The sequence below is a fragment of the Colossoma macropomum genome, unplaced genomic scaffold (assembly GCF_904425465.1).
Source record: "Colossoma macropomum unplaced genomic scaffold, Colossoma_macropomum, whole genome shotgun sequence".
In the NCBI taxonomy this organism is placed as follows: Eukaryota; Metazoa; Chordata; class Actinopteri; order Characiformes; family Serrasalmidae; genus Colossoma; species Colossoma macropomum.
This window is the reverse complement of record NW_023494792.1, coordinates 46518-69019: the sequence shown is the minus strand read 5'-3', so window position 1 is coordinate 69019 and position 22502 is coordinate 46518. Positions and strand designations below refer to the sequence as shown.

Genomic DNA, 22502 nt, shown 5'->3' with positions numbered 1-22502 from the left:
GGCTTGATGAAATACCTGTTGAAAATACATCAAATACAAGACTTCTGGCTGCTGTTTGATGCTGAAACAGCCTCCAGGATGCTTGAGAAATGGGAGACAGCATTCATGCACAAGATGAAGAGGCCGAACACTTGACTCAGTCAACCAATCTGCAGCGACTTCTGAAATCTAATGAAAAAACTTGCAGAGAACAACAGTGACACCACTAAGCTACATAATATGTTTGGTTTATTCTAAATAGCTAGTGCTGTTTCCTCTGTGCATTCGAAGTAGATACTAATGACTTGTTTTTCCTCCTGATAGATTGGGACTGTGACATGGCTTCTCTGCTGCCCCTTCTTTTGCCACCCACAGCTGTACGAAAGAGAATAAAAATAATTCCCAGTGATGGTGGACAAATTGGTGCACTTACACAAAGGTACGTATGTCTCATCTGTTACAATCCCATGTGACAGTTTTTCAGTCATATTAACTGAATTAAAAACACATTGCAAAGACATTGTCTTATTAAACTTGCAAAAAATAGTGTTTTCCTTCTAAAATTAGTGGAGAGAGACATTCAAACATACTCCTAGTAAAGTGCATGTGCTTGCACTGACTGGTCCAACTGGAGGATCTATTACACTTAAGCATAGAGCAGCAAATACCACTGTAAGGATAAGAATCTGATCTAGCAGTTTAAGGTGTTATTGTTATTGTTCTGTTTTTCAGTCATGCTGCAGCATCAATGAACATCTGTGAGGAATAGATGGTGAGTAAACAACCATACATCCTTGCTGCTGGCCAAAGCCAGCACAGAACTGATACGTTTCTACATCACTGCGGACAAACAGCTCAGCCCCTATCAAGCCACCAGCACACTGGGTGCTTTTGAGGAACTGTTCAAAAGCCACTACATGTTCAACCTTTCTTATGATGAGTCCCTGGTCTATCTTGTCACTTTTGTGTAGACAACAGTGTAATACTGATGTGAACATTTTCATGCCTACCAAGCAATTTAAAGTGATGAGAAAAATGTTATCTGAGCAGACAGTCTTGTAATTTACAAGCACTTTGACTTAAAGCGGAGAAGAGAGTATATACAGTATCTCACAAAAGTGAGTACACCCCTCACATTTCTGTAAATATTTTATTATATCTTTCCATGGGACAACACTATAGAAATGAAACTTGGATAGAACTTAAAGTAGTCAGCCTACAGCTTGTATAGCAGTATAGATTTACTGTCCTCTGAAAATAACTCAACACTCAGTCATTAATGTCTAAATAGCTGGCAACACAAGTGAGTACACCTCACAGTGAACATGTCCAAATTTTACTCAAAGTGTCAATATTTTGTGTGACCACCATTCTTATCTAGCGCTACCTTAAACCTCTTGGGCATGGAATTCACCAGAGCTGCACAGGTTGCTACTGGAATCCTCTTCCACTCCTCCATGATGACATCACAGAGCTGGTGGATGTTAGACACCTTGCGCTCCTCCTCTTTCTGCTTGAGGATGCCCCACAGGGACTCAATTGGGTTTAGGTCTGGAGACATACTTGGTCAGTCCATCACCTTTACCTTCAGCAAAGCAGTTGTCATCTTGGAGGTGTGTTTGGGGTTGTTATTGTGTTGGAAAACTGCCATGTGGTGCACTTTCAGAAGGGAGAGCATCATGCTCTGCTTCAGAATGTCACAGTACATGTTGGAATTCATTTTTCCCTCAATGAACCACAGCTCCCCAGTGCTGGCAGCACTCATGCAGCTCCAGACCATGACGCTACCACCACCATGCTTGACTGTAGGACTGAACTTCTTTGGTCGACCCTGGCGAGGCCTGTTCCGAGTGGAACCTGCCCTGGAAAACTATAACCTTGACCACTGTGCTATAGCTCAGTTTCAGGGTGTTAGGAGTCTTCTTATAGCCTAGGCCATCTTTGTGGACAGCAACAATTCTATTTCTCACATCCTTAAAGAGTTCTTTGCCATGAGGTGCCATGTTGAATATCTACTGGCCAGTATGAGAGAATTGTACCCAAAACACCAAATTTAACAGCCCTACTCCCCATTCACACCTGGAACCTTGTAACTCTAACAAGTCACATGACACCAGGAAGGGACAACGACACAATTTGGCACAATTTGGACATGTTCACTGTGAGGTGTACTCATTTGTGTTGCCAGCTATTTGGACATTAATAGCTGTGTGTTATTTTCAGAGGACAGTAAATCTATACTGCTATACAAGCTGTACACTGACTACTTTAAGTTATTTCCAAGTTTACTATAGTGTTGTCCCATGAAAGGATATAATAAAATATCTGCAGAAATGTGAGGGGTGCACTCACTTTTGTGAGATACCGTATGTCATATCACGATGGTGCTTGAAAGATCTTTTTTCCTGAATAAAGAGCTTGATGATGGTTTAATGATTTATTATACTTCTTCACTTTTAAGTCTTGTGGGTCAACAAAAGTTTTAAATGTCTCTAAATACAGAGAATAAGAAGAATTAGAGTCATGACAATGTTCATCCAAATTTTCTGTAGCCTTGCAAGAGATTGTAGAAGCATTTTTATATCTGGTGAAAACTTTAATGGTGGAAGCGCAGTGCATACTTTAATATGGAGGTAAACTCTTCTAAAATACTTGTCATATGTGTCAGAAAATAAGTGTAACACTCCTAGTGAAAGGACACAATTTGCAACCAGGCTACTGAACAGCCAGTAATCACTGCTCTGCCCAGCCCAACCCTTCCCATTACACGTACGTGCACCCACTGTACTCCCGCACTTTACTTGCATAGCTGGACTTTGAATACCTATCCAAAGACAATACTCTCCCCCTGCGCTTCCACTTAACTTCCTGTACCTTGCACTTTACTAAATACTCTGCCACCTACTGTACCATCTTCTACCTCCACACCTAGTGTGATTATTTGCACATCCACATAGCATTGTAATATCCATTACTATATATAGTATATAGTTGATTACACCCACCCTACATTCCCAGTGCAATATTATATGTCTCGGTGCAATATTATTATTTTTAAGTTATTGTGTAAGATTATATGTATATATTTTAGTTAAATTGGTTTTATCTATTCTTCTATCCTATCTATAGTTTTGTTTATCTATGTGTAAATACTGTTCTCTGCATAATTTGTGGAACTCGCACTCAAGTTTTTCACTCACCTGTGTCCCTGTACTCTTGTGATGTGACAATAAATCTGATTTGATTTGAATTGATTTTAGTATTAAAAGTCCTCTTTCATGTGTCATAAAACAACACAAAGAGTGTTAGAAATTTAACACTGTCAGTTAGTTAAAATGTTCACACTATAAAAGTGTAATTTTAACTCCAAACCAGTGAGAATTATATAAACACTTGGATAGTGTTAATTTCAGCATTAAGTGAATGAAATTTACACAGAGGATTTTGCAGTGCAACATTCAATCAATAAACCACAAACTTCACATCACCAAGATGATTTTCAAAACCAGAATGCTGTTTGTGTATGTGAAGACAAGATAACACATGCAAACTTCTGGATTTTAAATGTTCACTGGGACTACTCTGCAATTCCTGTGAAAACTGACCAAATATTGATGTTGTTAGCCATTCATCTCATTCATCAACCCAAGGACAATTTGGAACACAAATATTAAACTTTTTAATGCTTTTTCTCTCTAATGTAGGCTGTTAAATTACAGAACTTTGTTCAGTGTAACCATCTGGCAGAGATGTTTGACGTTATTGTAATTTACCCACAGTCCTACAGTTGAAACACGTCTCTACTGTTGAGAAACTTATATTGAGAAACTTATTGTATGAGAAACTAATATTTTGTAAATTGTTGTAGTGCTGTCTGTTTTTTACTCAATATCTCTGGGGTACAGCACAGACCCAATCTCCAGTGTACAGCACAGACTCAAACCATACACAAACCACATATTAAACTACAAAAAGGTAATGTAATGGGTGACCCACTCAGAGGGAAGTTCAAACCCAGAATTCCCCCTGAATTCACCTAACGTGAATCGAGTTTGTCACCAACACAGGCCTAAGGAGAACCCAAATGCAGAACTAATAAGATGAAGGAATATAGCACAGGAGATTTAATGAGTTCATCGGGGGATCGAAATCGCTTACTCTTGCTGGAAGGTGTGTGTGCTTCCGCTGCACCACCACAAAGGAGGTGGAAAAAGCTCAATGGGAGCATCCTTTAAAACAATGAGCCTGAAAATGGGTCGAAACCTAAATTTCCCGCCTTAACACTACTGTACGAGGGAGAACAAAGGACTACCAAGAAAACAGGCCAGCATGGAACAAAAAACAAACACCAACTGAAGGTTCCTTAACTAAAGTTTTCCTTAATGTCACACTTATAAAGATAGTGGGAACATAACAGACTTCCTTAAACACAACTTTTTTTTCTTTTTCTTAAAGTAGTAACAGCTGTACCACGAGAAAAACAGGATAGATCTCAAGAAGCTAAACAGACAAAAAGAGATGCGATAGAAAAACACTCGTCTCTACCCAATATACTGGCCGATTTCTTTGTAAGAACTTCATACAAAGAAGAAACGAGCCTGAAGCCGAGCCTTGCTCTTAAGTAGGCCATCCCACAGGTGTAGTGTAACTCCCCACTACCTCAAACACAGTAATGTATGTGCCTGTGTGTGTTTCTGAAGGAGATTGAGGTAGATAACCATTCATGAGTGAATGTGTGTATAGAGACAGTACATCAGTAACTCACTGTAGCTTCTCCAGTTTACAGTGTGGATCCTCCAGTAGATCAGAGAGCAGCTTCACCCCTGACTCTCCTGGTTTATTGTAGTTCAGGTTCAGCTCTCTCAGGTATGAGGGGTTTGATTTCAGAGAGGAAGCCAGAGCAGCACAGCCTTCTTCTGTAATGCTGCATAATTCCAGCCTGCAGAGAGAGGGAGAAAACATTATTTCAATAAAATAACATGCACACATTACCACGCACATATACAACAGGAAGTAGGGTGAGCAGGCAGACATGTATTGTGGAAGAATCACAGTGCAAGTGTGTTAAAAATGAGAGAGTAAATATGTTAATGTAAAGAAATTCACACTATTACAAAACAAGAACCATCAGTATCATTAAAGTGAAGCACTGCTATCATGAAGCTTCAAAAACAAAATGACTGTTAAAAGTGAATGAGTATGTGTGTGAGTATGTGAGTGGGTGAGTATGTGAATGAGTATTTGAGTGAGTATGTGACTGAATATGTCAAGTCAAGTCAGGCTGTATTGTCATTCCAGCTGTATACAAGTGACAGTGAAACAAACAACCTTCCTCCAGGACCAACACAGGAACAGTGAGACAATACAATAAACACAGTGCAGACAATACAGTACAATAAATAAATAGAAAAGACTTACAATAAATACATAACAGAAAGCCTATAGCAGAAAAGCAGATAGCCTAACATATATGAGCATAGCAGTCTCTGAGGTAGCAACCAGAGCATCAGTATACAGTATTTGGTTGATACAGTAATTTTAACAGCTAACAATGTTAAAGTGAAGTAAGACGTGAAAATGCAAAATCAGCTATTGTTGTGGAACTAAAATGTGCAAAAATGCAAGTATTCAGATCTGCAGTCATATCAAGTGAAGTGTTTCAGTGAAATGCAGTAACTATATTTATACAGTGTTCCTGTGACGATGCTTTGCCGAACCCCGTGCGGTCTAGGTCGGGCCGCAACATAAAAATAAAGAGATCTCCGTGCCCTCCGGTTCCCCAAGTCACACAGACAACCAATGTTTGCGACAATAACAATTTGGCTTTATTTTCAAGAGTTCAAGGCTTTAGACATTTATGAAATGTTAGGAGAGGGAAGGGTAAAATAACAAACAAAAACACAGCTAACTTAAGTTTAGAAAAATATAACTTACCTAACAAACAAAAGAAAATCAAATACAATTTCTAACCAAATTCCTAACTAAAGCAAACCAAGAGAAAAAGACAACAAAAAAAAATTAACCCCCTCTTTCCCAATGAGTGTTTATGTACAAGAGCTATTGTCTGGGCAGCAATGGTAGCTGAGTGTTTACAGTGTACTTCAATGAAAGAGTAACGGCATGAGCGAGCTTTTACAGAAATCTCAATGACAAACAGCAAAACACCAATAAACCATACACCAGCAGCCAAGCTCTCACACCAACACAGCCCTACAGCAGTAGTGTCACGTAAGTGACTGCAGGGAACCGGGAACGCAACAGAAGCCACGCCAGAAGCAAAAGCACCCCCCACTTCCACCTGGGCGTCTCTCTTTTATTGGCGGCTCCCCCTGGTGGTGGCTCAGTGCATCTTCCCTCAGCTCTGCAATAAATACAGAAAACACACTACAAAAACTATGACCCACAGGGTCATAACACCGTGAGGAGACACAAAGTCACCGGGTAGATTGTGACTGAATAGGTAAGTAGGGTGCAGTTGCAGGATGAAGATGTGACAACTCTGAATAATTCTTTGCAATCAGTGTGATTTATTTATAAGGTGAAAACACTCAAAAGAAAAACTGTACAAACACAAAGTAAACGGAGGTTAAAATGTTGACCTGACTCAATCAGTACAGGTAAGTATAAGTAGTCTTAGGCCACAAGGCCATAGGACTATACTCTCTAGCTTAGCTCTTACACTCTTCTCCTCAGTCTCCTCGCAATCTGAGGTGAGTATCCTCAAGCTAGCCCCTACTAAACCGTTCCCCTGCCTCTTATAGGGTTAGCCTCACCCCTGCATCACCTGAGCTGAACCATTCCACTCTGCAGGGGTGTTGCTGTCCTATAAGAGTGGATTAAAACAAGGGTAAATAAAATCATAATTGCATATCACAAGGCCTTAATATATAATATTACTGGTAGGATATTTCATACAGTGCGCATGTTTACTAGCCTGTCTCACTCTGTCTTCTGTGACCTAGGTTAGAGACATCACTCCTCTCATGAGCTAGCCATGGGCCCTCCGGCACGCTCATGAGTGAGCTCCGTCTGCTCTGCCTCCCTTTTGCTGACTGCACTAGGAAACAGACAACAGGTGAGTATTACAGGTAGGTGTTCAGGTAAGTATTACACACACACACACACACACACATACATAGTCTCTGGTGATGGGCAACACGTTTGCCTCATCACAGTTCCATAATTTGGAACTGCAAGAAATGGGGAGTGAGTTAGTCCCACATTGTTATGTATATGTGTGTGTGTGGGGGGTGTTATGTATGTGTGTGGGTCCGTGTGGGTGTTATGTATGTGTGGGTCCACGTGGGTGTTATGTATGTGTGTGTGTGTGTGTGTTATGTATGTGTGTGTGGGTCCGTGTGGGTGTTGTGGGTGTGTGAAGAGTGACCCCGATGATCTGATGTGTGTATGAGTGAAAGGTTGAGTGAGTGTATATGGATCTGAGTAAGTGGGTGAGTGTGGGAGTAAAGAAGTAAGTGAGTAAGTGGATGAGTATGTAAGTGGATGAGTATGTGAGTGAATATGTGAGTGGATGAGTATGTAAGTGGATGAGTATGTGAGTGAATATGTGAGTGGGTGAGTACGTGTTTAAGGGAGTATGTATGTGACTGAGGGAATGAGTGAGCCAGGTCTGTAGAATGTTTTGCACCTAAAAAACATATGTACTATAACAAGCCAAAAGTGTGTATGCATGCCTGTGAGTGTGTGTATGTTTGTGAGGTATCTTTTTGTTTTTGTGTGTGTGTGTGTGTGTGTGTGTGTGTGTGTGAGAGAGAGAGATCTACATCTACAGTGATAAAGTGATAATCTTACTCCAGTTTCTCCAGTTTACAGTGTACATTCTCCAGTCCAACCAAGAGCAGCTCCACTCCTGAATCCTGCAATTTATTGTTACTCAGTTCCAGTGATCTCAGACTGCTGGGGTATGAGCTGAGGGCTGAGGACAGAGCTGCACAGCTTTCCTCTGTAAGATTACAGTTACGTAGCCTGGGAAAGGAATTATGATACATCACAAATACTTTCATCTCAAACGCACATTAAATCAGAAGACATGAGAAAACAAATTAGATGAACTACAAAACACAACATTTATGAACCTTACCTTCTACTTCTTTTACACACACACACGCACACACACACGCACACACACACGCACACACACACGCACACACACACACACACATATATATATATATATATATATATATATATATATATATATATATAGCATGCAGATTTAGCATACAAAATGAAATAAGAGATGTTAAAAGAATAAGTTAATCTTCATCAATTTTATCTCACACAAACAAACAAAATAATGGTACATCATAACATAACAAAATACAGAATAGCAGATAATTAACACACACATTAACTAAAACATGGCAGGCAGAAATGTACAGTGGATGAACAGTGTGTGTGTGAGAATAAGAATGTTTGGTGAAAGACATTTACAAACTAAAACAAAGTGAAAAGTTGAAAATTTGTTTGAAAAAAAAAAACACACTGTATATCCAAAGGTTTGTGGCAGCCCCTTCTTACTAGTGAATTCAGCTGTATTAAGGCACACCCACTACTGATACAGGAGTTCAAATGCACACAAATGCTCTTGTATAATCTCCTTAGAAAAGCATTGCCAATATAAAGGAGACATGCTTGAGCAGCCACACATGAGCTTAAGGTCACCATGGTCAGTGCTAAGTGTCAGCTAGGGGGGTATAAACTCCCCCCCAGCACTGGACATTGAGCAGTGGAACTGTATTCTCTGCAGTAATGGAGCACCATCCAATACCTTTAAGAGGAGTTGGAGTACTGCTCTTGTAGCTAAATGTCAATTCTTCACAGCACCCTTCCAAAATCTAGCATAAAAGCCTTCCCAGAAGAGTACAGACAGTTACTGCAGTAGAAGGGGATCAAAGATATGTGTAATACTCTTGATTTTGGTGGAAACATTGGATAAGCAGGAGTGCACAAACATTTGTCCATATAGTCTACATATTCTGACAGACACATACACACAATAACAAGCCAAAAGTTTGTGTTTGTGTATGCGTGAGTGTTTCTATGTGTTTTTTGTTTGTATGTACCTGTATGTATGTTTCTGTGTGTGTGTGTGTGTGTGTGTGTGTGCCCTTCCTGGATTGGGGCCTTGCCATGGCAGAAGGGCTTGTGTGGTCAAGGGATCTTCAGAGCTAAGTTGTCGGGAGCAATATGCTCCTGGTAGGGTCTCACGGGGTCAACAGGTCTGGAGTGAAGACCCAGACTAACTCAATCCAAAAACCCTCCATGAAAAACAAACACAGACGACCCTGTACCCTGCCCAGGAGAGGGTCACTGGACCTACCCCTGGAGCCAGGCCTGGGGGTAGTGTCCCTCGGCGAGCGCCTGGTGGCCAGGCAGCCCACATAACCTGGCCGGGCTCAGCCCAAAGAGGCAACATGGGGAGACCATGTGGGCCCACCACCCGCAAGGTCCAGCATGGGGGAGTGGTGCAGTGATGTATAGGCAGTGGGAGATGGCAGGGAGGCCCTTGGCGGCCTAGGCCCCTGCGGCAGAAATGGGCTCTTGGTATGTGCAATGTAACCTCACTGGGGGGAAGGAGCCAGAGCTTGTGCGGGAGGTTGAGGTACCAACTAGATATAGTTGGGCTCACCTCCACCCACAGTGTCGGCTCTGGAACCAAACTCCTGGATAGGGGTTGGTACCTCTCCTACTCAGAGGGTGAGAGGCGCCGGGCGGGTGTGGGGATACTCTCGAGTCCCCAGCTGGTGGCCGTGCATTTGGAGTTTGTCCCAGTGGATGACAGGGTCGCCTTAATGCGAATTAAAATCACAGAGAGGAAAACTCTGACTGTTGTGTGTGCTTACGTGCCAAACAACAGGTTGGAGTATCCAGCCTTACTGGAGCAAGTGGGTGGGGTCCTGGAAAGGGTCCCACCTACAGACTCCATAGTCTTACTGGGAGACTTACTTGGCAATGACTAGGAGATATGGAAAGACGTGATTGGGAAGAACGGCCTGCCTGATCTAAATCTGAATAGTGAATTGTTACTGGACTTCTGTGCTAGGCATGGATTGTCCATAATGAACACCAAGTTCGAACACAAGGATGTTCATAAGTGTACATGGCACTAGAGCATCCTTGGGTCAAAGGTCAATGATCGACTTTGTTGTCGTTTCAGCTGACTTGGGACCATATGTTCTGGACACTCGGGTGAAGAGAGGTGCTGAACTGTCATCTGATCACCATCTGGTGGTGAGTTGGATCAGATGGCAGGGAAGACTGATGGTCAGACCCGGTAGACCCAAGTGAACAGTGAGGGTGTGCTGGGAACGACTGTCAGAGGCCCCTGTTCATAATAATTTTAAATGCCATCTCCGGGAGAGCTTTTCTCATGTCCCAGAGGAGGTGGGGGACATGGAATCTGAATGGACCCTGTTCAAAACCTCCATTGTGGAGGCTGCCAGTTGTAGCTGTGGCCATAAGCTTGTGGGTGCCTGTCAGAGTGGTAACCCAAGAACCCCGTCGTGGACACTGGTGGTGAGGGAGGCCGTCAAGCTGAAGAAAGAGGCCTTTAGGGACAGGATAGCCCAAGGACTCCCCACTCAGCAGATAGGTACCGACAGGCAAAAAAGGTGGCAGAAGCAAAATCCAGGGCGTGGGAGGAGTTTGGTAAAGCCATGGAAAAAGACTTTTGGTCGGCCTCGAGGAGGCTCTGGGCAACTGTCCGGCGACTCTGGAGGGGTCGGGGTGGTGTTGCCCATGCTGTATTCTGCAGGGGTGGAGAAACTCTGACTTCAAATAAGGATATTGATGGTCGGTGGAAGGAGCACTTTGAGGAACTCCTTAATCTGGGAAACATGACTCCCTCATGGGAGTCAGGGCAAGAGGCTTCTGGCGTGTCAAGCTCCATTTCCCTGGTGGAGGTCACTGAGATAGTTGGTAAACTCTGCAGTCGCAAGGCATCAGGGTGGATGAGATTCGTCCAGAGATGCTTAAGGCTCTGGATATTGTGGGGCTGTCGAGGCTGACATGTCTCTGCAATATTGCATGGACCTCGGGAACAGTACCCTTCGACTGGCAGACCAGGGTGGTGGTCCCTATTTTTAAGAAAGGGGACCGGAGGGTGTGTGCCAACTACCAGGGTATCACACTGCTCAGCCTCCCTGGGAAGGTCTATGCCAAGGTGCTGGAAAGGAAACTTCGTCCAAGAGTTGAACCTTTGATTGAGGAGGAACAATGCGGATTCCATCCTGACTGTTGAACAGTCATCTGGGAGAAGCTCAGAGTAGAGCCACTAAACCTCCACAATGAGAGGAACCAGCTGAGGTGGTTCGGGCATCTGATCCGGATATCCCCTGGGCGCCTCCCGGTGGGGGTGTACCAGGCATGGCCTACCGGGACAAGACCATGGGGTCGTCCTAGGATCCGCTGGAGGGATTATATCTCCAAGTTGGCCTGGGAGCTGGAGGAAGTTGCGGGGGACAGGGTTGTCTGGGATTCTCTGCTCTCCCAACTGCTACCACAACTCTGTCTGGACTAAGCAGTTAACGATGCTGATGATGATGATGATGATGATGATGTGTGTGTGTGTGTGTGTGTGTGTGTGTGTGTGTGTGTGTGTGAGTGAGAGAGAGAGAGAGAGAGAGAGATCTACATCCACAGTGATGAAGTGATGAACTTACTCCAGTTTCTCCAGTTTACAGTGTGGATTCTCTAGTCCAGCAGAGAGCAGCTCCACTCCTGAATCCTGCAGTTTATTGTAACTGAGGTTCAGTTCTTTTAGACTGGTGGAGTTTGAGCTCAGAACTGAGGACAGAGCTGCACAGCTCTTCTCTGTGAGGTCACACTGACACAGCCTGGGAACAAAATGAAGATAGATCAAAAACAATCAAACAGACATTCATTTGGAAAACATGAGAATACATCAGCTACATAAACTACAAAACACAACAAACAATATGACCTTTATTTCATGTTTGTTTTCTATGCACATAGGTCTTTCATACAAAATGAAGTAAGAACTGGTACAAAAACAAAAATTTTATAAATGCAAATAATGTCATCTCACACAGACACACAGAAGAATGATGGTACATCAAAGCCTCACAATCAATAGAAAGGTGGACAGTTACATTAACACACACAACTAACAAAAACGTAGTCACAGCAGGCAAAGACTTTCAGTGAATGAAAGAGAAAGTGTGTGAGAGAATTGGAAATTGCATGTGTGTAAGAGAGATTCCCAGACAAAAAGTGAGAAATTGAAAATGTACAGGTAAAAATCAAAATAAAAATATATACAGTTGCAATCAAAATTATTGAACACCCATTGAAAATTAGGTGCATTATCTGCATCTACATCTACATGTAAATCTACATTGTTTCAGCTGTTATCAATAAACTAAACAATCTGGTTTATAGTTTCCTAATATTCTTGGGTTTATGTGTGGCAACCACTTTTTTAAAAACCCACCAAAAATTTTCTATGGCACTGAAGTTAGAGAACTGTGGCAGTCATTCCATAATTTTCCAGGATGTATTTGAAACCAAGCCTTGGTGGATTTTGAGGTATGCTTGGGATCCTGTCCTTTTGGAAACTCCAATGATGCCCAAGCTTTAGCTTCCACACAGAAGGCATGCTGTTTTCTCCAAGGATTTCCTGATAGTTTATTGAATCCATCTTGCCCTCCACATGCTGCAGGTTTTTAGTGCCAGAGAAAGCAAAGCAGCCTCAGAGCTTCACTGTAGGCAGGGTGTCCTTTTCAGTGTATGCTTCATTCTTCCGTCTCCAGATGTACTGCTGATTGACAGGACTGAAAAGCTCCAGTTTTGTTTCATCGTTCCATAGAAGAGAATCTCAAAACGTTTGTGGCATTTTATATGGTTTTCAGCATACTGCAGACAACTTTTTTGTGCTTTTGGGGCTGTGTTTCTGGAGGAGAAAGAATGAACCATATGCTGAAAAGAACACCCTACTTACAGTGAAGCATAGCAGTGGCTCAGTGATGATCTGGGTCTGCTTTTCCAAAAAGTTGGTGGCAGCATGCAAATCCAAGGATATTAGTGAATTGGAGGCCATTGCCAATGAAGAATGGACTAAGATTCCTCAGGAAGGCTGCCAGAAACTGGTGTCTCACCATGTATCATGTTTGTCGCAGGCCATAACACCAAAAGGGTGCCCTACTAAATATTTAAGATGCTTGTCATTAAGAGGTTTGAATAATTCTGAGACTACAGTAGTCATTAAAAGTGGCACTTTGTGTTGAATATGGAGAAGACACTTGTTATATTAGTTCTGCTGAGCTATTTAAATGTATTATTAATAATTTATTAAATTATTATTTAATTAGTTTATTACAAACAGCTGAAAGTATGTACATTTTCCTAATAAATCTAATTTCCATTGGGGATTTAATAATTTTTATTGCAACTGTACAAAGACAAACACAAAATAAGCTTAAATGTGTGTATATGTTTCAGGGCTTGTATGTGTGTATGTTTTATATATGATCTACATCCACAGTGATAAAGTGATGAACTTACTCCAGTATTTCCAGTTTACAGTGTGGATTCTCCAGTCCAGGAGAGAGAAGCCTCACTCCTGAATCCTGCAGTTTGTTGTTACTCAGATTCAGTTCTCTCAGACTGGAGGAGTTTAATCTGAGAGCTGAGGACAGAGCTGCACAGCTTTCTTCTGTGAGATTACAGTTACACAGCCTGGGAGATACATGATGATACATCAGAAACAGTAATCTCAAACACACATTCATTCAGAAAATGAGAGTACACATTACACTAAACACAACGAAATTACCTTATACTTTTACACACACACACACACCCACACACACACACACGCCGTAACTATACATATCTGAACTAGGACTTTCATGATACTGAATTTTACAACTATGTGTTGATATTTGATACCATTTTCAACTTTTCCCATTTCAACATTTTTTGTCTGAATAATGGAACAAACTGAAACAAACACATGCTTGTGCTCCCATACTTTTCATTCAGATTAAAAAAATAATCACCATTCAGTTAATATGTGTGTAGAGACAGTACATCAGTAACTCACTGTAGCTTCTCCAGATTACAGTGTGGATCCTTCAGTAGATCACACAGCAACTTCACTCCTGACTCTCCTGGTTTATTATAGTTCAGATTCAGCTCTTTCAGGTGTGACAGGTTTGATTTCAGAGCTGAAGCCAGAGCAGCACATCCTTCTTCTGTAATACTGCAGTTATACAGTCTGTAGATACAGAAACAAGGAGAAAAGCTACAGTCTTACAAATGAACTCTCACACACACACACACACACACACACACACATACACACATTCAGTGGGCAGAATGAAGTAAGCAGAGCTATAGAAACTACAAAATAACTTTTATTAAAGTTCATAAATGTCATCTTACACACAAACACACTGTGAGGCAGTGTGTGTGTGTGCAAGAGAAAAATCTAAGTAAGAAATGAGTGTATTAGTAGTAAATTCCATTGTTAGAAATAAAAACAAACAGTGTCACTGAAGTAAAGGAGTACTCTTATGAAGCATCAAAGATTATTTGACTGCATACTAAAAGTGAATGAGTGAGGGGTGAGTATGTGACTGAATGTGCCTAAATGTGAATGAATGAGCCTGAGTATGTGAATGAGAGAGTAAGTGGGTATGTGTGTGAGTAAGTGAATCAGGTCCATGATTATGTACATTTCCTTCAGAAATATACATACTTATAAAAATACACAGCAAGGGTAAAGAGTGTAATTGGCAATGCATCTGCGTGTTTGTGTTTTTTGTGTTTTTATGTGTGTGTGAGACAGAGAGAGTATGTGGTTTGTGTGTGTGAGAGATTCTGTGCTTGAGTGTGCGTGTCTGTTTTGGTGTGTGTGTTTGTGTGTGTGTGTGTGTGTGTGTGTGTGTGTGTGTGTGTTTGATCTACATCCACAGTGATAAAGTGATGAACTTACTCCAGTTTCTCCAGTTTACAGTGTGGATTCTTAAGTCCAACAGAGAGCAGCTTCACTCCTGAATCCTGCAGTTTATTGTAACTCAGGTTCAGTGATCTCAGACTGGAGTTAGAGCAGAGAGCTGAGGACAGAGTGGCACAGCTTTCCTCTGTGAGATTACAGTTACACAGCCTGGGAAAAAAAATGATGATAGATCACCAACACTGCCATCTCGAACACACATTCATTCAAAATACATGATAATACAATAAGTTACACAAACTAAAAGAGACAAACAATCTTTATAATCTTTACTTTCTATTTCTGTTATGCAAACACATACTTTTATAAATGTTCTGTGCTTGAGTGAGTGTTATCTCACTCAAGCACAGAAAAATAATGGTATAACACAGCATCAAAAGCAACAGGGCCCTTTTTACAGAAATTTAAGAAAGCTAACCTTGATCTGTGTGAACTATCAAATTATCAATCTCAAATCTCCCCTTTATATCTAAGATCTTGGAAAAAGTTGTGGGAAAACAATTAAACTCCTATTTGCATAGGAATTATATACATGAAAAAATTCAGTCTGGTTTTAGGCCACATCATAGTACAGAGACAGCACTAGTAAAAATTGTAAATGATGTTTTATTATTCTCTGACCAAGGAAATGTGTCTTTGCTAGTCCTCCTTGATCTTAGTGCAGCATTTGACACAATAGACCAATAGACTATAAGATTCACAGACAAGAAATGTTTAATGTGTGAGATTCACAGACACAAACTGGAAAATCAAAAATAAAAAAAGAAATAAAACACTGTAAAAATCAAAAACAAAACATGCATACAAAGACACACACAATATAAAAAGTCAATAATATAGGTATATGTGTTTGAGTTTCCATTGTAGCATTGCTACTTGATTGTGTATTTGTGATCTACACCCACAGTGATAAAGTGATGAACTTACTCCAGTTTCTCCAGTTTACAGTATGGATCCTTAAATCCAACAGAGAGCAGCTCCACTCCTGAATCCTGCAGTTTATTGTTACTCAGGTTCAGTTCTCTCAGACTGGAGGAGTTTGAGTTGAGAACTGAGGAAAGAGCTGCAAAGCTTTCCTCTGTTAGATTACACCCACACAGCCTGGGAGAAAAAATTAAGAGAGATCAGAAATGCTGTCATCTCAAACATATACTCATTTGAAAGACATAAGATTATTCAAATTGCACAGATTTCAAAACTAAGTGGGCGTCTTACAGAAACTAAATAATGTTTACAAAAGATCAGAAATGTGGTCTCATACAGCATCACAGAGGAATAATTATTTGTCAGAACATCACAAGTAACAGAACAGCAGAGAGTCATATTACCACACACACACACACACATGCACACACACACACACACACAGAAACAGCGTGTAAAGGAAAGGAAAATGTCTGTGCCTGAAATGTGTTCAGGGGCAAGGAGAAAGAATGGAAGGAAAATGAGTTCATGAAATGAAGAAATTTATTAATTAAACATGAATGTGTATTAACAAAACTGCTCAAATCCCAAACAAACAAAATATATATACACAAACAAAACAAAACAAAAATCGACATTAGTAGAGACAATTTTGGTGGTATAAGATAGGAAAAGAGTCATTTGCTGGGCACATAAAGATCTGGTGCTCATCCCAGTTCAATGTAGAATTGTTTTCTGAAAATGAAAAAAATGAATTACAGCCAGATAATGTAATTTCCCTAGTAATGTCATTAATAAAGTGTCCTGCCTATTTCCTCTCAACATCAATCTCTTCTATACGTCTCCTTTTAAATGTACTGCTGAAACAGAAATCTGTAGTTTTTATACATAAACCACAGCCAACGCGGCCACTCATGGCTACAGTTCCCAGAACCCCTGTGTCACATCACTCAGGACACTCTCCGATCAACCTATCACTGCTCTTCATTTTTGCGGACTTCTAATGACACACACCCATCACTCCCTGTATTTAACCAGTCTGTTTGTAAGCTTCTTTATGAAGTATTGTCACATCCATGTGTATACCGAGCAATTCTCCTGTGTTTCCAATTGCTATCCAGTGTATGCCACATTTTCTATTAATGACTTTGATTCTAGCTGACTTTGATTCTGGACAATCCCTTTGGTTCTTAACTCAAGCCTCTGCTGCAAGAGTCTGGTTCTGTCTGCCACCATTATATTGTGCAACCTGAAACTCTCAAAATGATTTTTATGTTCACTGTAAAAGCTGATTTGAATGTTAAAACTTTTTTATTGTACTTTAAATTATGAGTTAAAAGAATGTATCGCACATGATAATTAATTTGTTAACTTAATCGCTTTTTTTAATGAATTTGATATTTTAAATACTTTTACTTTAATAGACGTAATTTTGTCCGTGTAGTTGATTTGCCTTTTTTACAGAAACTTCACTCATGTTTTTTTTTTCCTTTGCACTATAATCATCTGCATTTTCTCTTTCTCTCTTTTGCCACACAATCATTTCCCTCTCTCTTTTGGGGAGTGGGTTACAGTTCAGGACTGTTTAAAAATGTGTGGGGCTATAGCCCTGTAGATGAGTCACCCCTGGTAAAATATAGCCTAGCAAGTTGTAGGCTACAATCTAGATAAATGCAGGATGTGGTGCATATCGCCATTTCAGAGATTGTTTCTACATATGAACTCTTAAATTAACTTAAAAAGGTCCAAATGATGGAAAAAATGCATCTACTCACTCTTTCCTCAAAATTAAACTTTATTCTTGCAGCCAAGTCTAAACACAACTTTCATAACCATAAAGAATATCCAATCACCTATACCTCAAACCTGTCATCACTTGTTCTTCTGTTGGTTATTGTTGTCAAGAGACTCACAAACTAATCCAAAAATCATGACAATAATAAGAAAAAAAAAACAATTATAAGTCTATGGTGCAGTGCAGGGAGAATTTTAAGCCCTGCACTAAACAATACGTAGGTACAGCAGACAGAGACTTACAGTGGATGAATGATAGCATGTGCAAGAATGAGAAAGTGTGTGTGCATGACTGTGTTTGTAAGGGATTTAGAAAATAAAAACAAACAGAGAAATTGAAAGTGTTTGTAAAAATAAAAATACACATACAAAGGCATACAAAACAACAAGCAAAAAGTGTGTGTGTGTATGTGTGTTTAAGTGATAAAGTGATGATCTTACTTTAGTTTCTCCAGTTTACAGTGTGGATTCTCCAGTCCAGCAGAGAGCAGCTCCACTCCTGAATCCTGCAGTTTATTGTTACTCAGGTTCAGTTCTCTCAGACTGGAGGTGTTTGCACTGAGAGCTGAGGACAGAGCTGCAAAGCTTTCCTCTGTGAGATTACAGTTACACAGCCTGGGAGCGAAAAGATGATAGATCAGAAACACTGTCATCTTAAACACACATTCATTCAGAAGACATGAGACTACACAAGAGAAATGTTATTGTTTTGGAAAAATGTATGCAGATTTTGAATTGATGTTTGCAACACATTTCAAAATGTTTGGGATGGGGCAAAAACACTGATAAAATTGTGTACAAACTCCTGGTGCAACAACTTAAAACTAATTTTATTGATTGACAACACATCAGTAACAAGATTGGGTTTAAAGAGAAGCTGAGATGGGAAGGGGTTTATCACTCTGTGAAAGTCTGTGCAGAAAAATAATGAAACAATTCAAGGATAACATTTCTCAACATAAAATAAATAAGGAACTTTGGGTTTACATCATGTACGGTATATAATATCACACAGAATTTCAGAGAATCTGGAGAAATCTTTGTATGCAAAGGAGAAGGGCAAAAAACAATATTGGCTGATTATGATATTCTGGCCCTCAGATGGCACTACATTAAAGGACAAAAATCATGGACAGTGTGCCCTCTGGGCTAAAGAGGAGATTGAATAAATATTTTGGAATGTGTATTTGGCATCAATATCAAAATGGACATACATTTTTCAAAAAACCAAAAAATGTCTCAGCTTCAACATATGTTGTCTTCAATGATATGTTGCCTTTGTGGTATTTTTCTTTAAAAGTATGGTTTACGTGATTTGCACATCATTGGATTCTATTTTTATTTACATCCTGCACAGCATCCCAACTTTTTTGGAAATAGGGTTATATATCAATTTATGCACCTACCTATCGAATGATTTTCCTCCTATTATTCCAAACTCCCAGTTGTTTCTGGATCCCACCATATCTCGCATGATTTCATTATGTGTATTGTTTTATGCACACTGTGCTGCACAGGCTATAGCATTGCATGGTTTTTGCACAAAATGGTTTTTTATTTATAATATTTAGGTTTTTGTGTTAAGGACAGAGTCTATTTTTTTATCTTTGGTATCTTTATATACAGTCCCATTTTCAAAAAAGTGGACGCTATACCATCATGAATACTGGCTTTTGAACTGTGCTCTGATAACAAGCTGAGTGGTCTTTAGTCCCGGAGGACATAGTGTCCATGATTTCCAAAAATAATTTCAAATGTTGATTTGTCGGACCACAGGACACTTTTCCATGTTCCCTCAGTCCATTTTAAATGTGCTCAGGCCCAGAGAAGGTGGCAGTGTTTCTGGATCCCGTTTATATGTGGTTTCTTCTTCTTGCGTTTTAGAGTTTGCATTTGTTGATGTAGTGATGAACTGTTTTCACAGACAGTGTTGTTTTGGCCTTGTCCCTTGCATAAAGAGATTTTTCTGGATTCTCTGGATCCTTTAATGTTATTATGTACCGTAGATGATGAAAAGCAAAAGTTGTTTGCTGTTTTACGTTGAGAAATGCTACTATTGAATTGTTGAACTACTTGAGCATAGAGTCCACAGGGATGAACCCCTCCATATTGTTACTTCTGAAAGACTCAGCCTCTCTGAGATGCTCTTTATACCCAATCTAGTCACAGACCTGTTGCCAATCAACTACCAGGTGTTTATTTGGCATTACACAACTTTACCAGTCTTTTTTTTTTGCCCTCGTCCCAACTTTTTTGGAACATATTGTTTCTCAGTTTCAGCATTCGATTTGTTGTCTTTGTACTATTTTCAGTTAGATATAGGACTAAAGTGATTTGCACATCATCGCATTTTATTTTTATTTACATTTTGCACAGCATCCCAAACTTTTTTGGAAATGAGGTTGTATATATATATATATATATATATATATATATATATATATATATATATATTATATGTATTACATTGTCACATGTAAGTAACAAACTGTTACCATATAAAGTATAATAAGCCTAATATCTTGCTTGTTAATTATCTTCCTGATAATTCTTTTTCTTAGATGTGTCTTGCTATCCTTTTGTTGCTGTAGCATTGTGAATTTCCCTGCTTGTGGGACTAATAAAGGATTATTAGAACAGAGATTGTGAGCCAGGCCCTCTCATCCAACATCAGTGTCTGATCTCACAAATGCTGGATGTCGGATTTGTTCACAGTGGTGGTAATGGGAACCAGACGTATGAAGCGTTTAATGCCTTTAAAAGTTACCTCAAAAGTTATTACATGAAATGTTTCTGAATATGCTACCTAGTGCTATTTGACAATGTTTTACAATCATTTTAATTGTAATCATTTTCATCTAAATACATATTTTAAAATCCATTCATGATGGAGAGGAGCACAGAGGGCATTGTTTTTGTGTCAGTACTGCACACATACACACAAACACATATTCAGTAACACATGTGAGCTTCCTTTGCAGGTACCAACAGAGGTCCTGCAAATAGGCCTCATTAAATTGTATGATTATATATTTTAGTAGTTCGGACCATGCCTTCAACTTATAGTCATAGTATGGGAAAAGGCAAGTATGATTGTAGGTAAGAACTCTGGATTGAACAGTTCCTGCTTTAAGCTGGAAGGCTAGACCCCTCTTTGATGAGCAGAGGTAAGACTGAGGAAGAGGGAGCAGATGGGTGGTGGTGGGGTGCAAAAAATTCAGAAGGAAGCAAAAGATAGACATGAAAATGTATAGGACATTAAACTGGAAAGAAGAGGAGCTTCAGGCATGACTGGACACATTTTGTTATGGGTGCTGTTGGAGCTGTTTTGTGTGTTTCTGAATTTGATGTTGAGATTATCATTTTCTTTCAATAGAAAAATGACTGAACATCATTGGCTGATGTAAATGAACAACGTGTGATGTGGGAATAATTAGTTACAGTTTTTGGGAGCAACATCTTCCATTTTCTTTTTGGAGACCCCAGTGGAGTTTTCCCTTGTTTGTTACAACACTTTGACTACTTAATAAAGCACTTTTACTTCACATAAATGTGCGACAATTAAATTTTCACTCTTAGACGTTCAGGGATGTGGGAAGGAGTTTTAAGTTGACGGTCCTGAAATTTTAAGCAGCAGCTACTGCAAATTCTGAAAATATCAAAATAAAAAACTCTCTAAAATGAGCACACATGGGTCTTTACTATGCTCAAATTATTAAAAGGTTCAGCTCTCTGCATTATTATTGTTCTTAGCAATTGCAGTGCTGAAATCAGGGGGTGCTGCAGCCCCTTCAGCATACCTGCTTTCCATATTTCTGAAGACGATGGTTCTAAAGCCTCACCACAATAGGGGTTTAATTGTTGGATGGATTAAAGTTAAGCCTATGTTCTCAGTGATGTTTAATTGCACAGTGAAACTCTAAACAGGAATTTGAATATTACTATGTGTGTCTTCACAAACTCTCAAATATCTTTGTCAGCATGCCTTGTGTGCATTACATTATTGACATTTACAGATGCTGCATAGCATCTTAAGAGCTGACAGTAAATCAAAGAAGATTTTTGCCAGTTATGCTGATATCTCCACACTTCAAAACTATCACTTCAAAATTCTAATGTAAAATGAGTTTTACTACAAATGTTTTCTCAACATAAACCTCATAACATTAAACCATTTGTTCTATATGACACCATACAAGGCATGCTGTTATTGTAACCTCTGGTAAATTATTATGGACAACCTGCTATATTTTAGACCAAGTGACCAACAAACAATAAAAGTCAATAGCCTATGTCTGTGTGAATGTGTTCTTATGAATGTGAAAACCATCCATCTAAATCTATAAACACAACAGTTCAGTTCTTCTCAGAGCAAACCAAATATCTGTATTTGTTCTGTTTATAAACCCCAGTTATAACATATATAGCTGACAAATATTCATGATTTTGACCAGACCTTGCTCTATGTGTAAACTATAAAATAGTGAATGAAATTACTGCAAAATCCCATACTTTATTCATGTTTCTCTGACCATCTAATGCTGTCTCAGCCACTCAAGCCCCCTCTTCATCAGACACGTCATTTTATATCTCTTAGGTTCGTTACATTAAAGTCACCTGAAGCTTTTGGAACTAATGATTCATCTAACTTTAAAACTAAACATAATTGTACATTTAAGGTTAATCCACATCATTAATCCTCCTAAAGTTTAATTAAATGTCTTATTTACATCACTGCCTGGTAGGGCTGTACTTTTATAGAGTCAAAGATGAGTCAAGAAAAAGTCTATATGGGACCAAGACC

The 22502-nt window shown here is 39.7% G+C and overlaps 1 protein-coding gene across 6 annotated transcripts in view; it reads right to left on the bottom strand.

The window, feature by feature from the left end:
* Nucleotides 1-4509: 4509 nt before the first annotated feature.
* LOC118812746 (NACHT, LRR and PYD domains-containing protein 3-like) overlaps nucleotides 4510-22502 on the bottom strand; it is a 33562-nt gene continuing 15569 nt past the window's right edge. For 2 of the 6 annotated variants that reach the window (XM_036577861.1, XM_036577860.1), the window contains 8 exons: nucleotides 18140-18313; nucleotides 15908-16081; nucleotides 14960-15130; nucleotides 14066-14239; nucleotides 13525-13698; nucleotides 11664-11837; nucleotides 7792-7965; nucleotides 4510-4918 (listed from right to left, as the gene is read on the bottom strand). In XM_036577861.1, the coding sequence (XP_036433754.1) occupies nucleotides 4741-4918; nucleotides 7792-7965; nucleotides 11664-11837; nucleotides 13525-13698; nucleotides 14066-14239; nucleotides 14960-15130; nucleotides 15908-16081; nucleotides 18140-18313 (1393 nt within the window). In that variant the 3' untranslated portion in view covers nucleotides 4510-4740. The remainder of the gene's footprint in view (nucleotides 4919-7791; nucleotides 7966-11663; nucleotides 11838-13524; nucleotides 13699-14065; nucleotides 14240-14959; nucleotides 15131-15907; nucleotides 16082-18139; nucleotides 18314-22502) is intronic. The other 4 variants (XM_036577863.1, XM_036577864.1, XM_036577859.1 and 1 more) reach the window with 3 other exon arrangements.